The following is an 18,119-nucleotide window of genomic DNA, read 5'->3' on the forward strand; positions in this document are numbered from 1 at the left end:
ACCTTTTTCTCTCTTTGCCACTACTTAGAAAGATAATCAATGTGTAAAAGAACATTTCGTTCACATCCTACCTACAGGAGCTGAAAACTACAGAAACTGAAACACCTGTAAAGCCAGATGCATTCCTATCTTAATCATGGTTATGTGTCAAGGACAGTATCTAGGGCCACCAAAAGGAGGAACACACTGTGCAGGAAATTGGATCTGATTTCCAGAACACAGGACTCTACCCATACACATCTCTGGTGTGACTGCAGGGATAAGTGTCACTGCACTAATGGGTGGCAACTGTGCAACATCTGTGAATACAGACAGCTCCGATGGGACTAAAAAGGACAAGGCATGCACACCTAGGGCATCAGAAGTACCAGCACACACAAGGTGGAAAAAGGAGCTAGCATTAACAAGCAGCAGTCTTTTAAAGAGAAATTTCAAAATCGAACAGGAAAGCGAAGACATACAAGAAAGCATCAACTAAACGAATGTTTCTATGGAACTGATTAGAAGAATGGGTTTTTGTAACAGAAGTAATCTAAAAAAAGCAAACAAATAAAAAACCAAACAAAACCAACAAGTAAACCACACAAAAACCCTGTAGCAAACTGTAATGCTTCAAGTTGAATGGAAGGGGGCCTAAACATATCAAGAAGGCAGTTTGCTTCTCTTTGTTTGCAGATATTATGTTGTGAAAAAAAATGAAGTTAAATTTATCTGGAACAGATCAGGAAAGTTAGAACACAATCAGGTTGGTTTTTACTAGAAAAGCTACAAAAGATGAAGGTGGCATAAACTTCTTTGAAGGCAAAATGATCACAGTACTGCCAATTTATGCAGAGACTTGTGTTTCCAAGAATATTTCTGATCTAGAAATATCTCAAATGCCTATGGAAAAACCCTATAAAAGACAATTCAGCAAAGGACTACAGGAACTGAAAACCAGTTATTTCTTATAACTTCTTTGAATCACTGTGTACTTAGAGTTAATGATAACTTTATGTAAGAGGTTAAGAACTACAGAAAGGATCTCAGACACAATGCAATTTCTGTAAATTGTTCAGTCCTGTGTAAATTATTAGAGATATCTTTCGCAACGACATTGTTGGTTTGCAAAATGTAATACATACTACCAATAAAGCACTACTATCAAACTGAGGTACTTTTTTAATTATTATGATATGACAGAAACAGGAAGTTCAGATATTCAACTTTGAGTACACATCACTATTTTCACTGGGACCCATAAGCAGGAGAAAGTACAAAACAGGCAAGATATATAAACAGCACTTAAAAAAACCTAATGAAGGGTGAGCAACTGTATGCAAGCTCACACCTACAGACTTGGCAGACTTTCAGACTTTACATAATGCCTAACGCATACGGAACACTTTGCCTACGCTGCTTTTACTCTGAATTCAGTAACTAAGGTCTTCTGACAGACAGCACTGCATCACAGTTTGACCTATTTCCAGGTAAACTGCCAGATTGTGGTATCTTTTTCTGCTTCCTTCACCTTCTTGAAACAAATAAACAAACAAAAAAGGACCAGCCTTGAAATCAGAGTCCAAGATTAAGTATCAGACTCTATTTGTTTTAGACTATGCATCCTCTAAAGCAGCAAAAATTACACAGACCAAAGAGCAGTGTGTTGTCACATAACTGCACAGAATAGCTGAATGCATTACTGGTGGACAACCAGACCAACCATGGTTGTTCTTGCAGCAGGGACTTGCCAAACAATTGTTGTTCTCCTTTAAATGACCAAAACAACATTTCACATGAGATCTCCACTGATTTTTCCAGGCTGGCAACACTACTTTCTTTCATTTTTCACGAATGTAAACACATACAAAAAAATAATACAGGGAACCTGCTGCTGAATAAATAGGTGTTACTTCCAGGACCATGACAGAATTTTAAGGTTTCCAGAATGTCTAATGTGCACAGATATGTTAACCAACAGTATTTTAAATCTTGAAACCCTTTGCCTTCTGTTTTAATGGAACAGTTGAGTAAACAAATAATATATTTAGTAAAAAATACCATTTTTGTAGGAAGATAATTTCTTTCTATCACACAGTTTTTCTCTAATTCACCAAAGCCACTAATATTGGCCATGACCTCATGGTAATTCTTCCACAGCCAGTAACCATTTACAGAACACCCTACTACAAATTGAGAAAAGAAGTAATTATGTTTCAGGTTAAAATTAAATGGAAGAGAAAACAAACCAAGAGCTAACAGTACTCTTCCCATTCCTCAAGTGAGAACCGTGCAAGTTAAATAGACATACTGTCGTAACTAAAAGTTAAGCAGTTAAAATCACGTGACCCAGGCTGCACACAAGAGCATACAGAAGTCTGTATGCGTTCATACTCAAACCACCTTTCCCTAATGTTCTGCCTCCAGAGGAGCTCATATGTAGATGCCAAGGAGAAGTACGATTAAGGCAACCATTCAACAGTGTTCTCCTTTAATACCTTCCCAGCTTCAAAGTATTTTCACCTTACAAGACAATCTGAGGCTGTTACAGTTTGTCCATTTAGCATGGTCTTTCCCTCAATAGACTTCTCAGTATTTCCCTTAAATACAGCTATCTTGCACCCCAGACATACTTCCGACCAATTCGTAACAATTTGTAACAATTCAATCGTCTAAAGCTTACTTAAAAAATTTTCAAGAAAGATAGCTGATTTACTGTTTCTGTCAAAACTGTTACAGAAATCAACAGTAGATTTTCCCGTGGAAGGTTTTTCTGGTTACTAAATGAATATACAGTCTTAAATTTTTATACTAACTGTTTTTAAGTAAACATACTTTAGGAATTATTATTTATTAATGTCAATTTGTATCAATCAATGTTTTCTCTACTGTTGGATACTTTGTGGGTTTTTGGAGGTTTTTTTTGGTTTTTTTTTTTTTTTTTTAGTTTCATGCATTGTATCATTCTTTGTAAGCCAAACAGCTAACACAGAATTAAGGTGCTTCCCTGTTTAGTCTGTGAATTTTAAAAGAACCACATCCCACTGCATATGAAATATGTGTGCCCCAAAAGCAACTGCATAACTCGGACACTGCAATCTCTCACTTCCACTGCATTTCATTAGGAAAAAAAAAAAAAGCATTATGTTCCATCAAAACTTCAAAGCCCAACTGCTTTACACAACACTAAGCAGAAAAAAAGCATTTACTCAGTCAAACTGCAGGCAGCCGACCAGTTTTTTTTATTACATAGAACAACACTCAAGTAATATTTGCAAAATAGTCTAGAGGCACCCTTCCATGGCATTTCTTAAAAGAGACCCTTCCCTCAGTTGTCACAGTACACTGCTTCTGGGATTGCACAGGAAAACAGACTAGAAAACTGATCTAGACTGAAAAATTAACCAAGACTTTCTTTTTTTTTCCTACCTGGATCAGCTCAGCAGACACATTTTCTACCTTAGTCACACACACACAAAGACATGCTGGAACTTGTGAAGTGGCAACCTAGAGGATAAAAGGCTGCTGCTACTAAAATAAAGACTTGTGAAATTACAGCCTTGTTTCATTACCAGAATCAGGATACAGAAAAGGGAAAGTAATTTTACTATAACTATACTGACTGGTCACGTTTGAATTAGCTGTCCAGACTTTTCACATTCATGGTGCATTTTCCAAAGCATTTCAGTACCATCTCAAAGGGAGCTTCTACTCTGGCTCACAGAACTTCTGAGACACTCCTAATTTCTCTGAAAGAACTTCATGGGATTATATTTGTTGGTTTGTTTCTAATGCTAACGTAACATTAAGTGTCTGAAGAACACACAAAGTGAAACAATACAGGAGTTAAAAATGTACGGTATGGAGCATTCAACTGTTCTAAAGTTCCTGGTGCCACTCTCTTCTTCTGCAGGTACAGCAGCTTTTAAAAATATAAAGAAAGGACAGAACTGAAGGATGTAAAAACCCTGGCTGTCTATGAAGACTGGGGCATTCACTAGAGTGTTGGAAGCTTGGGTTCTAACCTTCCAACCCCACAAACAAGGAAATGCCAACTGCAATTTTTTTAAACTGTTTTAATGAACGAAAAGGATCCATGTGTGGATGGCAACATCAAGAAATTGCCGACTTAAGAGGAAAATTAAAATATGTTTATATTACTTTTTTATTGTAATCTTTTTCCTACATGCATATAACAATTCCAAGTGGAATCAACAACAGTTATCAAAATGTTTTCAGTATCTTGGCCCAGCATATTTCTGAGAGTAGAACATCAGTGAAATTGGAATTATCCTAAGCTCTAAATCTAAACCAAATAAAAATGACAATACATAAAGAGACTTTTCTCACAAAGAAAATTCCACATAAGTATCTCCTCAAGCAAAAAATATTAATGATAGTCTAAGCACATATGTAATTTTAAATGTATGCCAACAGCCACTGATGTCCGATTAGCCACATGTTCTACACTATGAAGTTTCAAATTCCTCAGTAGATGAAGCCTTTATAAAATAACTTGGAAACCAGCTTTTTCATCAACATGGAAGAGTAAACAAATTTTGAAGCACAAGCCCTTTAAGAGTTAAAATTACAAATTAGAATAAACCAGAAAGATTTCATGCAAAACTAAAAACAACCCCTGAAAAACACAAGACATATCCAAACAGACAAGAAGGAAAAAAATAAAAAATTTTTAGAATGGTCTATCACAGGGATTTAATATAATAATTCAATGCTTTTTCCCCCTAGAAATGTCTATCTTAATGAGTAGTACGGTTTAAAAATGAAGATTCATAAACTGCTAAGTATAGTTCGAAGTAGTCTACTAGGAAAAAGGAAACTGTATTTAATAAGTGCATCATCTTTAATAAAAGAAGTAAGAGTGCAGCTGCAGTTTTGCAGATGATACACAATGTGTAATAGCAGTTACGCAAGTCTAAATGCAGTGTAAGTAGTTTTTTTTTAATCAGCACAGAGAACCTGAGGAAGAAAAGGTCACTTATAATAAACTATTACCTTATGCATTTGGTGCATGCCTTCCTGTGGATAATCAGTAGGCCCCATTGATGGCATTGGATGCTGGACACTGGGTGGACCAGGACTTGGCCCCATCATGCTGTGAACTGAGCCAGGAGATGGCCCTGGTCCTGGGCTGGGTCCTAGAATTGGTCCAGGTGAAGGTCCTGGTCCAGGGGAAGGACCAGGATGAGGCATGGCGCCAGGGTCTGTAGGTGTGGACATCTATTTTGTGTCTCCTTTTCAATTAGCAGAACAGCTCTAGTAACAAAAACAAAACAAAAACAAAACCAGAATTTCTATGACATTAGGGACATTTAAAAAATACACTGGCAATCATTACACACAGAGACACACATACATGCTGTCACCAGCAGAAAATGCTTAAATGATCCTAATGTTGCACATCAGTTCAATCACCATTCTAAAAGCTCACTAGAAGGATAAGGATTAGGAAGGATCCTGGTAATTCAGTCAGTTTCTGGATATCTGTATGTAATTCGCAGAACACAGCAACTGGTACACTATTAGAAATACCTGCAGAGACCATGGTAGTTCAACTCTATAATCAGTTGTGTTAAGCGGGGTTACAGTATTACAAGGCAGGTAAGACAGCTGGGCACTTCTGTAATGTGTGTTCAAAAATGTCTCCCTAAACAGGTGTGACTGCACTGGAATTCATACTTCTAGCATACATCATAATGCTGCAAAACTAGTATGAAATGGATTATTAAGACTATTTTCTGACTTTTTTTAAAGTTAGACACTAATGTAGGATTCCTCTGGTTACCTCCTATGCAATCATCATATCAAACGGACAATAGAAAAGACAATTACTTTGGACTGAAGAGTTGTAATTCAATTGAGGGGTTCTGTCAATGTCACAAACCAGAAGAGTGAGCTCAAGAGGATCACAGAAAACTAACTGCCCTGAAAACAAATGACAGGCTTTTACCTAGGCTGGAAAACTTTCTATTACTGTGGTTTTATTTTCGTGTTATTAGTAGAACAAACTAATGTTAGCTACATGCTTGAAATATTTTCCAGTTTTCTGAGAACTTTTATCATTCTTCTGCAGATATCTGAGAACTTTTATGAATGTCTAATACCAAAAACTCCTTACTGATGTCAGAGTACTGTAACACAGTGATGCAGCTGCCATATTTTTTACAAAATTAAGTTTCTCAGTTGCTGCCAACAAGATCAGTCATATTTCTTGGTACTGTCCACTCCCAAGAGCACCATTTTCATTATTTAAAAGAAAAAAAAATACCATATATTAAAAAAAAAAAAAAGAAGAGAAAAACCCATGACCCACCCATCCCCCTCAAAAAAAAAAAAAAAAAAAGAACAAAAAAACCTGACTTGATTCCTACTGACAACACAAGGACGCAGGTGGAATCATTGCTTTCAACAGCGGCTGACCGTTAGATGGGCTTACTCTGTTCCCTTTGTTTACTCTGGGTGTAGTTTTATAGTAAGCGTACCTGTCCATGATTACATGTTTCACAGTAATAAATCCAATACAATGAAAAATGAGTCCTATTAAAGACTATTCTAATTTGGTGCATTACAAGGTAATTACAATGAAGGGGTACATTAGAAAGACCTAAGATGACTCCCTGTCCTAGCCTTTCTCCTTACAGGATTTACCACAGCAGTGTTCCACCCTCCGTATCAATATCCACAGTGAGCAGCACTTGCTTTCTAAATTAAGTGGTGTAACCCTGTTACGACACTGCTTATATAAAGCCACACTGTAACACTGCAAACACCCTGGCCTGTAGCCAAATTAAGACACTCAAAAAAAAACTTAAGCACCCTCCCAAGGTTCCAAACAAAACAAAAATGAGGCTGATCTGCAGGACACGTAAGAAAAAAAGTAGGTTGGTGTTTATTGCTAGCAGTAAGGGAATCCCAAGATTATAGAATCGATCATCTTTCTTCTTTTACAAGCAAGAGTCTTTACTTACCACAACTCAAACAGAAGATTAAATGCTACTACATCAAGACCATTTTCCCCTATTTGCCCCCATTACCTAATTGTCCTGTCAGGATCAAAACCATCTTAGTAGCTTTTGCTTATAAATTTCCTTTTGTTATGTTTTAATAGCTACTGGTCTCTTCTGATTACAGGCAGCAAATTAGAACAACACTTAACTCATTTAAACTAAAATACCCTCACCTGAAATAAGCTCCCTTGAGATCCTCTTTCATTGCAAGGTAAAACAGGGAGATGCCTATGAAACTTCTGTTCAAAACAAAGTCTAGTCACTAATTGGTCCCCTATAGTCCCATGACATTACTGCCACAGGAATCAAGTTACCAAATGTTCACAACTGCACGTACTATGCCACAGCTTCCTACGGGAATCATAGAGTTTGGCTGAAGGACAACAGGCATTTCTACATGAGTCAATCATTATATTGCGAAAGATGAGACTCACACTCTCACCAGCTGACTCTCTCTGCACATTATAAGCCAAACTCAGTCCATTTAACAATGCAGGACCGAGCACCACCACCACTGTCCAGAAAAAATTATACAGAACTGCAACACAATCAACTACAAAACTACTATGAGCATACTGGTATTAAAATTCCCTCTACTCACTGCTTTTGAGTTCAACTTGCTGTTCTCATAAAAATTAACTGGCTCCAGTCTCAGCTCCACTAATTACACTGTCATTTACATATACATTATGTCCTACACACAAACTTGGAAAACTAAAATTCTTTTCAATGGGCTAGAAAGCATCCAAACTTTGAAAAATAGTAATTTCAAAGAGGGAAATGTTGCACCCCCTAAACCAGATCAAGTCCCTTCATTATCTTTATTTAAGAGAAGATAAAATTCACCCAACCTTACAGAATTGTGATTTTCTTAAACAGATTTGTATTCTGAGAATTCTGCATATCAAAGAACATACTTCAGGGGGGAGAGGGGAGGAAGTAATTTGTAAGATCTGTATCAACGGAACATAACATTTGGGGAAATACTACCTGAAAGCAAGCAATATATCCTACCCAAAGATACCCATAGACATAAAGACAAAGCAGTTTTCTCTGGCAAAACAGTCCACAAAATTTAAAAAAAAAACAAGAACTGCCATACACCAGAACACATTATACATGGCTCTCCCAACTAAGGATCTGTTCATAGAACAGAACTGATAAAATGCCTATGATATAACACGTTTCAAAAATAATTTAGTTTATATTTACTCAGACTGAGATTGTATTAAAAAAAACCCCACAAAAGTTAGGCACTCCACTCTAACTAAAATTCAGTAAGAGCTAGGTATTTAATTCCTCTAGGTCCTTATCAAAGTCTCATTAAAATCAAAGCAAAAATTTACAAAGAGACAACAGGTACAACTGTGGCCAGGCTCAATCCAGATAACAATGGTATTAGTTAGGGTAAGTTCTGGTGCCTGTAATGAAATAAACAAAATGAAGCTAACTCCCTGCCACAAGCCAGTCTTGACCCATTTGTTTGAACTGCTTTTTAATGAGTGGTGCCTGTCTGAATTACAAGGGGAAGGTGATGAAGGGAGGGGGAAGGAAGAAAAAAAAAAAGTAAATTCTTTTAACAGATTACAAAAAAATAAATAGAAATTTCCCTTTGATTGTCCCAAATGGTAAGGATGATAATGCTGCTGGCCCTGATTCTCAAATGGATTACATACCATCTAATTGTTTCTCAAGTGTCCAATCTTAAAATTTCCTCAAAACCCTTATGAGAGTAGTCTTATACACATGACTTCAAATAAGACATATCTCTTCTTGAACTGCAATCCCTTCTTAGGTTTATTTACACCAATATCACCAATCTCTTTTGTAAACAGCCCCAAATGGAACTAGAGGATTGAACTAGCTGTGGTGAATCATGCGGTTCTTCCTATGGTCTTCTCAGAGAATTTCTCCGCCTCTGCTGGACACACCAGAATTGAGGCAGAGAGGGGAAAAAAAAATAACCTATCATTGTTACGGTAACTTTAGGCAGTTGAAAACACAAGAAGAGCCACAAACCCAAGAGCTGAAGCTGAAGAGAGTGACTCCGCTCAACTATTTCTAGATCAAACAGCTTAGGACAATGAATGTCTACATTACAAAGAATTTGAGGGAGTATTCCCTAAACATAAATGCTGCTGCACTGTCACTTTATATGCACCTAGAAGGTTTTGCAGATGTAGCTAATTCACCATACAATAGGGTCTCCATTGGCTCAATATTTCAGGATGCACAGGACATGATATATATCTTGGTATAAACCTGCTATAAACCCAAAGGCAACAAAGGCACAGATTTCCTTCACATGAAGAAAGTGTACAATATTAGTAGATCCAAAACAAGAACATAGCAGTTAACAAACCACCTGCATTACTTTGGCATTCAAGACCAGCTGGTCACCCAAAAGGATCCAGAGATTATAGACTATTTTGAAACAGGGCACACATTAAGCCTAACAACAGAGCAGGAAGTATTTATAATTCTCCTGACTGCTTCCTTTTACCACCCAATCTAACTTCTGCCTTTCTATGGCTAAGTCAACCTAAACTGAACTTCAGCCAGGATGTTCTGGCCAGATCCCCTGCCTTGGATAGGTAGTGGAAAGTAAGCAAACTGCACCACTTAGATACGATGGACAGGAAGTGTGGACTCACGCAACAGCCACATACACCCTGCAAAGCAGACTGTAACTTTGCCTTCACAGAAAAATCGTCTACTTCCCCCACACATCTCCAGTTGAAGTCATGGTGGCTTTCAAAAGCTATACCGTGAAACTGTGATACACTACAGGCCAAAGGAGTTATCTTTATTACACTACCACAGAAAACATGAAATGGTACTGTCAGTGATTTTCTTAGTAGTATTTTCTTAATCTGCTAGACAACATAAAATTAAGATGTCTAAAGTTTAAGAAGTGATTAATGACAGTATGACAGTAGCTCATCATAATTAAAACAAATAACTTACAACACTTAGAAGCAAATCAAGTGTTTCATATTGTACAACCCCAAAGAACACTGCATTCATATTTATCAGGATTTAACTATTGCCATTTCATCAAGGATTCAATCAATAAGTAGGTTTACATGAAACAAAAAAAAAATCAGTAAGAAGAGTAAAATCTTAAACTAATATAAACCAGGGTTATTCAGCTCACGTAAGAGAAGCCAAACATACTGAAAAACTCTGTCTTTGCATAGTTGTGTGTAACTTTACTGTAACTTCGAAACCTGAAGGGAATTTGCAGTTTAAACTACAAAACCACAGGATCAGAAATACTGCACCTTAATTGCTTATCCAGACACTTAGGCCAGAGACAAAAAACCCTGGACACCACTTCAGCTGCTTGTCTAGCCGTCTACCAGACTGCCTGCATGCACACCAGCAGAACTAGCAGAACGAGTGGTGTGCTTACTCCAGAAACCTCACTGTGAGGTCATGTAGTGTGAGGCTCCTTTTCACATGCAGAGACAGTTTACTTCAGAATGACAGTCTTAATACTCCCCACCTTTGAGCCTTTACAAATATTCTTGCAGAAATTCTTACTCCTACTGTGTAGCTGTTTCAGTTTTTCCTAAGCAATTTCTCAACTACTCCAACTTACAGCCTACCCTGTTATGAAAAACTAAAATCAGCAACAAGAAATGACTGGCTAACAGCTGGGGGTTGAACATACTACACACAGTCAAAAGGCGTCACCACAAGTCACAGTTCTCAAAGTTAGGCTAAGCTAGGCAATCAGACTTTTCAATGAAGACTGTATCACAGACATATGATCCTTTCTGACAGCTTTACTGCAGAAGGAAACAGCCTTCGGAAAAAGTGAAGGGCAGATAGCTGCAGTCAGAAATTTAATTGCAGACAATGCCCAAGATCAAGTCCATGTTTGCTATATATGTGAATTCCACTGCACATTTCAGGCACAGAAAACTAAGTCATGACAGCACTGACTGGTTACAGAAACCAGTTAAGTTTTCATACCATGACCTTCACAACAGGTGTTAATCACAGTTATTGAACCTAATCTTTACATTAGATTCTGAAAAACAAAAGCCAAATGAGAGGCAGGCAGGAGAAAAGGAATTCGCCATTATTACTACTGCCAGGTCTTGTCTTCACTTAAATGGGAAAGAAGAGGCGAAAAAAGAGAGAAGACTGTTTTAAATACAACTTACTTACCATAAAATACTAGCAAAAAATTTAAAAATGTATAATTTCTGTAACAACAAACCTATTTTCAGCATTTTTCCAAAGGTCCCAGCTCTAAATGATCCACGTGGGTGCTCAAACACTGCAGTGATACATGGGAAACATTCTCTACCAAGTGGAGGCAAACAGGAAAACGTTCACACCTAAGAACTGATGGCTTTACATGTGTCAGAAACAAATAAAACAATTCTCAGAATTAGTCTGCTATGTTTGCAAACTACCAAGGCTCTTTTTTAAGAAAGCCTTACTTCTCTCCCTTATTCATCCTTTCTTATTTTGTCTTACAAGTAAGGCATAAGTTTTTCTCTCCTGCCATTTTCAAAAGTGATCTTGCTGTCGTAATATTGCTGCCACTTTCACAAGTGATCTTTATGTCATAACACTGCGTTTATACTTCAGTAGAGGATCAAACGAATAAAAAAACTAAACGGATAACACTGCGTTTATACTTCAGTAGAGGATCAAACGAATAAAAAACTAAACGGATGAAGTTCAAAAGAGGTGGAGGTCCGGGAACGCACTTTAAATGTACAGAATTTTGACTGCAGCAGAAAACGCAAAAAAAATATAATGGGCATTTTAATAAGTAATTTGCAAAAATGTTCCTGGTCATAAAAAGTCTCCTGAAAACAATTACCAATTCACAGCAATATTACTGATCAGGTCCATGAAAACTGGAAGTAAAACTGCAGACATTTTTCAGAGTCACTACTGTGCAGATTCTGACCTTAACTTCAAAAGTCCAACAAAAATTGCGAAAACATATCTGCAGATATTAATACAGACCTTTGTCAAGAATATATTTAATGTAAGAATGATAGCTGGAGCACATTTTCTCTTGTCAATTTTTAAGCCTCAGGTGTTTGTGAAAGCATTTTTCAAACTTGACAAGAAACGATCACAGGCCACTTCAGAAATGAACAAAAGAGAAGATCTAAGACTGCTTTGAACATTCTTCTGGCGCATGTTCTATGAACCACCACAGAAATACCACTCCTAAAGCTGAGACATAACTCATTAAATACTGTATTTAACGAAGCTCTTGCTCTCACCTCTGTCAAGTCCACATATGCTGTATCATAACTTTAGATTTACTTTTAAATGCTCATTATGCATATAGTCTTTCTGCTTTCTATTACTGATAGACACGGACATGAAAGTCTGCCTCCAATCCTACCCTTCTGGTACACTTTTCACCTTAGAATAATAAAAGAACAATACAAACAAAGTCAAAGACAGTGACAGAGCAATTAGGTTCCCAAAGAGAAAATGTGCCTTTATTTGCACAATAATACTAACTTACACAGAAGATAAAAGTCCACCCCGAACATGTAACTGGTATACTACTAAAGGAATTAAAATCTGGTACAATGTTTATTGTCTGGGTCTTAGGGGCTGCGGTTAAAACCGAGTAACTCTGGAGAAATCTAAAGCAAAACATAGAAGAATGCAAGTGGAACAATGCCATGTCATGGATCCGATATAATTTTTTTTTTTTTTTTACAGAAAGCATGCAGAACACTTAAAAGTGGTAAGAAAAATAATCTTGACAACTTTAATAGTTCAGTTATTTACTTATCTATCTAAAACATTCGACACCTTGAAAAGACCAGCATTAACCTAAAACTTGTTAAGTCTGTATATCACACATAAGCAGCAGATGCCAAGGAAAACCAACTTCGGCGCGATCTATGCAGTCATGCTGACACTTAACCACTCTCTCTACGCACTCTTAAGGGGAAGAGGGGGTGAGAAGGGAGGAAAACGGGGAAAAAACACCCACCAAAAACCCTACACCGCAATCCGTTAACAATCAGTCAACTGTAACTTCAGTTCGAGTTTTCAAGAGCTCTAACTTTTCCAGCCGTGTGCAGTTTGTTGTTCCACCATCATAAATTTGTGGGGACGGGGGGGAGGAGACAAAATAAACAACTCCATTTCTCCCCGCACCACGGACATAATGAAAAGCCGCCGCGACGGGGAGGGGGGAGAAGGCGAAGTCGCGGCACTGTGCCGGGCCGTGCGCACGACACGGAGCACGGGCGAAGGAGGCCCGCGGGCCGCCCGCTCCCCAGCGGCAGTGCTCTGCCTCGGCGGCGCCGCGCGGGTTTTCCGGCCCTGCCGGGCGGAGCGCAGGCCTCGGCGCCGGGCCCCCCGCAGCTCCACACCCCCCGCCTTCACCGCAGAGGCGCCGGGGCAGGCGCGCACAGCCAGCACAGCCCAATTCTCCCCCTCCGGCTTTCTGCAAAGTTTTCGCTCCGCGGACAGCCTCTAAGCTGTCCCTGCCTGGACATTCAGCCCAGCTGCCTCTTTCCACCTCCCCTCCGCGAAGGCATGGCTGCGCCGCTCCCGGCTGCGGGCCGCTCAGGGCCCCGTACCTCCACGGCGGGGTGCTGGGAGATCCTCAGCGGCGGCAGGCGGGCAAGCGGCCAGGGCATGCCTCAGGGCTGGGCCGAGCCCGTCCCCCCGCTGCTCCTTTCCTCCACCACCATGTCACGCCGACCAAACATGTCTGTGTGCCAATGAGTGGCGGCGGTGACTTCCTTATCCGCCGCAGCTCGCACAAGCAGAGGGACGAGAAAGGCCACCCCCCGCCACCACCGGCGCTTGCCAACGCCTCCTCTCCCCGCGGCGGCCCGCGGACTGGCTCCGCTGTTTCCTGCCCCGCCCGGGAGCTAGCTGCGGCAGCGACCCGCTGCCTTCCCCCGCCTCCTGCAGGGGAGAGAACTTTTCCAGGTGCCGACTGCTGCCGCCCCCTTCTCCCGACGGGGCAGACGAGGCGCGTCTACCTGAGCATTCGCGTGTGCACGAATCCTTACTCCCGCCCGACCCGGGCTGGGGGGGGGGGGATATAAATTTCCGCGCACACCGGAAATAAAAAGCTTTTTGCTTGGAAGGCGAATACAAAATTCCAAGCGCATGTTTTGTGCTACTCCGCTTCGCCGACTGCTGCAAGGTGGCGGGAGTGTTGGGGGTGCGGCATGAATTCTGCTGGGAAAAAGCTGGCGGGCACGAGACACTCTTTGCTGGAGTGACTGCCCAGTTAAAAACCGAGACTGTGTTAAGCAACAGGAGCCGCAGCCGCAGCCTGTCAGTCGAAGTCCCAGCCCCCACCTCCTCCTCTCTCTCCGGTGTGTTTAGTGCGTGTGACATGCAGGCACGGAGATTATCCGGATCATGGCCTCCCAGATCTGCCGGGAAACGCCACCACACTCGCAGGCAGGACCGCTCCCCCAAGCACCATCCTCCCCCTCCTCGTGCCTCCCGACTTCCCCTGCCTCGGCCGGGTCTGCGCGACCGTGTGCCAAGGCGGAGAAAAAGCTCCACCGCCACACACTCTCCCGCCTCCGGACACTGTTAACTTCACCCTGCGACCCGCGGCTGCCGCCGAAAAACAGCCCACAGGGCGGCCCACACCCCGGGGGGGGGGGGGGGGGTGGCGGCAGGCGAGGCCGCCCCCGGCCCCGGCCCGCCGAGCTGCCCTGGCTAGGGAGTGTATAGGGGTCTGTCGCTTCCCGGATCAATTTCCCTCCCGGTCGCGTAGCCTGGAGCTCCTGACGCGCTCGCCTGGCCGCAAAGACCCTGGGGGTGGCAAGAGCTGGCTGTTGTCGCCGTGCGAGCCCGCTGGCCACGCTGTTGACAAACGCCAGCTGCCCGGCGAACGCAGCGGCTCCGACAAGGGGGCACGGTACCCCGCCTCTCCCCCGTCCCTTCCGCGGTGCCGCTGACTCACAAGTCAGCCACCAGCGACGCCGTTGGGTTTTTTCCCCTCACACCCGCCCGCCCCGGAGATTTGCATCGTGATTATTCCAGAAATACCGGATCAAAACTTTCTTCTCTCCACCCACTTGGGGATATAAATATTCGGGAGGGCCGGGCGCCGGGGAATGTGGGGAGAGGAAGCAGGTGGCACGACAGCGGTCGGGGCCACCGAGACTGTGCTTGGGGTAGAGAGAAGGTGGGCAAGGCGCTGCCGGCGTTCTCTCTGACAATAAAGGACGGCTCAGACACCTCCGTGCCAGGGACACGGAGCGGGGCGGGGGGCCGGACCGAACTGCAAGTTGTATTTACCTTCCGCCCGCGAGGAGCGCCGTGCTGGATGTCGTTCCTCTTCCCCTCGGTGAGTCACCCGAGTGCGGAACCGGAGCGAGGGACTAGATTATGAACATGACTTCATTGATGACAGCCATTCCCTCCTCTTCCTAAACTGCTGCCCCTCCTCCGGCCCCCTCCCACCACCTCCCCTCACTAACGCCGCCGTTAAGAAAGCGGCATTCTCATTGGCCCTCTGGAGGTGGAGTGCCCGCCCCTCTGCACAGAAGTAGCTGCTCTTATTGGCTTTGGCTAGCTGTCACTCAGCTGAACGGCTCAGTCGGGGGAGGAGGTGGTGTTCGTTAACGTCGACGGTTGCACTCTTGTGCTTGCCGTACAGCGGTGGGGCAGTTTGCGCTGCCGCTTGGGCTTCTTCCCCACCCCTTCACCTCTCCCTAGCCCCCGCTTGCTAAAGGGAGGGAGCGGCGAGAGCTCCGTGAGGAGGGGGAACCTGCGGGAGTAGTTGGTGAAGAGGTGAAGGAGATGCTGGAGCCCCGCTGTGCCTCTGCCCCAGCCCCAGCCTGCCGGGGCGAGCCCACGCCGCTGGGGGAGGCGGGGAGCCGTCTGCCTGGCGGGCGTTGGGGGCTCCGGTACCTGGCGGCCGGCCGAGGTGGGATGGATAATCCCTGCCTTAGAAAAGGGAGAGGGAGGCGGGTATGGAAGGGAGTTGTCATTCGTCCCGAAAACTTACTTAGTGCTCTGTCCCCGGTTTCCGATGGCGGGCAGTGCTGTCGTGGAAGACGGGAGACTGCTGAGAACGTTCCAGCTGCAGCCGCCTGCCGGTCAGGCGGGCTCCGCTCCCAACGGCCGCCTGCGAGGGGGTACCATTGGGGTTGGGGGATGGCTGTTCACCACAAACCCTCTGAACACCAGGTCCTGAGGCAGCTGGTGTAGTAGTTGCCAGGTATAAGGCTGTGTGAGGAGTGCAGGTGGATCTCCCTTTTCTTACGGGTAGGAAAATAAATAGCGCAGTTACACTGGTTTTGGCTTTCTTTCGTCCTTTTTAGCTTTTGTTAACTGTTGGTTTGGAAGTATGCTTTTCAGCTCCGCGTACTAGTCTTGTATTTTTCCTTCCTTGATTTTTTTTTTTACACTGTAAATCATTTACCTGATACGCAGCCAAGTGCTGCAGAGCTCCCATGTTGTTAGTAGAAGCTATAGCTGTTCATGTAACAAAGGAATAGGTACTTTGTTAAAATAATGGGCCTGTCAGACTGAGGGGGGGTTTTTTGAACACCACTTGTAGTCAACTGAAAAAAAAAAATCAGAACTACCATCCATGTTATGTAGAATCATAGGTTGGAGAAGACCTTTAAGATCATCAAGGCCAACCTTTACCACAGGACTGCCAAGACCACCACTAAACCATGCTACTGAGGGCCTCATTTACAGCGTTCATCCTCTCAGTGGAGAAATTTTTCCTAATACCCAATCTAAGCCTCCCCTAGTGCAGCTTGAGGCCATTACCTTTTGTCCTATGGCTTGTTATTTGGGAGAAGAGACAAACCCCCACCTCACTACAACCTCCTTTCAGGTAGTTATAGAGACCAGTATGGTTCCCCTGAATCTTCTCCAGATTAAATAATCCCAGTTCCATCAACTGCTCCTCATCAGATTTGTGCTCCAGAAACTTCACCAGCTTCATTGCCCTTGTCTGGATGCACTCCAGCACCTCACTGTCTCTCTTCTAGTGAGGGGCCCAGAACTGAACACAGGATTTGAGGTGCAGCCTTACCAGTGACAAATACAGGGGGATGATCACTGCCCTGGCCCTGCTGGCCACACTATTGCTGATACAGGCCAGGATGCTGTTGGCATTCTTGTCTGCCTGGGCACAAGATGGCTCATGTTCAGCTCCGTCAGTGAGCACACCCAGGTCCTTTTCCACCAAGCAGCTTTCCAGCCACTCTTCCCCAAGCCTGGAGCATTGCATGGGGGAGTTATGGCCCAGGTGCAGGACCCAGCACTTTTACATGTCGAACCTCATACCACTGGCCAAAGTCCATTGATCCAGCCTGCCCAGATCTATCTGCAGAGACTTCGTATCTTCCAGGAGATCAGCACTTCTGCCCAACACGGTGTTGCCTGCAGGTTTACTGAGGGTGCACTCAATTCCCTCATCCAGATCATCAGTGAAGGTATTAAACAACACTGGCTCTAGCACTGAGCCCTGAGGGTCCACTTGTGACTGGTCACCAACTAGATGTGATACCATTTATTGTCACTGTTTGGGCTCAGCCTTCCAGCCAGTTTCCAGCCTACCAATGAATCCTCCTATCCAGGCCACAAGCAGCCGATTTCTCCAGGAGAATGCGGTGGGACACAGTGTCAAATGCTTTACTTAAGTCCAAATGGAACTGTTGGAACAAGTCCAGAGAAGGACCATGAGGATGATCAGGGGATTGAAGCACCTCCCATGTGAATATTGGCTGAGAAAGTTGGGGCTGTTCAGCCTGGAGAAGAGAAGGCTGCGTGGAGACCTCAGAGCAGCCTTCCAGTGTCTGAAGGGGGCCTATAGGGATGCTGGGAAGTGACTCTTCATTAGGGACTGTAGTGATAGGACAAGGGGTAACGGGTAAAAACTTAAACAGGAGAAGATTAGATTGGATATAAGGAGGAAGTTCTTTACTGTAAGGGTGGTGAGGCACTGGAATTGATTGCCCAGGGAGGTTGTGAATGCTCCATCCCTGGTGGTATTCAAAGCCAGATTAGACCGAGTCTTGGGTGGCATGGTTTAGCGTGAGGTGTCCCTGCCCATGACAGGTGATCTAAGGTCCTTTCAAACCCTAACTATTCTGTGATTCTATGATC

The 18,119-nt window shown here is 43.2% G+C and overlaps 1 protein-coding gene across 6 annotated transcripts in view; it reads right to left on the reverse strand.

Moving 5' to 3' along the window:
• Positions 1-15,453, reverse strand: part of SMARCA2 (SWI/SNF related, matrix associated, actin dependent regulator of chromatin, subfamily a, member 2) — a 138,855-nt gene extending 123,402 nt beyond the window's left edge. For 3 of the 6 annotated variants that reach the window (XM_061375110.1, XM_061375106.1, XM_061375109.1), the window contains exons 1-2: positions 15,288-15,453; positions 4,996-5,256 (exon numbers count right to left, since the gene is read on the reverse strand). In XM_061375110.1, coding sequence (XP_061231094.1) covers positions 4,996-5,220 — 225 coding nt within the window. In that variant the 5' untranslated portion in view covers positions 5,221-5,256; positions 15,288-15,453. Of the gene's footprint in view, positions 1-4,995; positions 5,257-12,999; positions 13,130-13,594; positions 13,760-15,287 lie in introns of those variants that run through there. The other 3 variants (XM_061375107.1, XM_061375108.1, XM_061375111.1) reach the window with 3 other exon arrangements.
• Positions 15,454-18,119: the final 2,666 nt, after the last annotated feature.

Source organism: Neopsephotus bourkii, unplaced genomic scaffold (genome assembly GCF_033783945.1).
Source record: "Neopsephotus bourkii isolate Nb327-2 ecotype Australia unplaced genomic scaffold, CSIRO-AGI_Nbou_v1 NB_1658, whole genome shotgun sequence".
NCBI classification, from domain to species: domain Eukaryota; kingdom Metazoa; phylum Chordata; class Aves; order Psittaciformes; family Psittacidae; genus Neopsephotus; species Neopsephotus bourkii.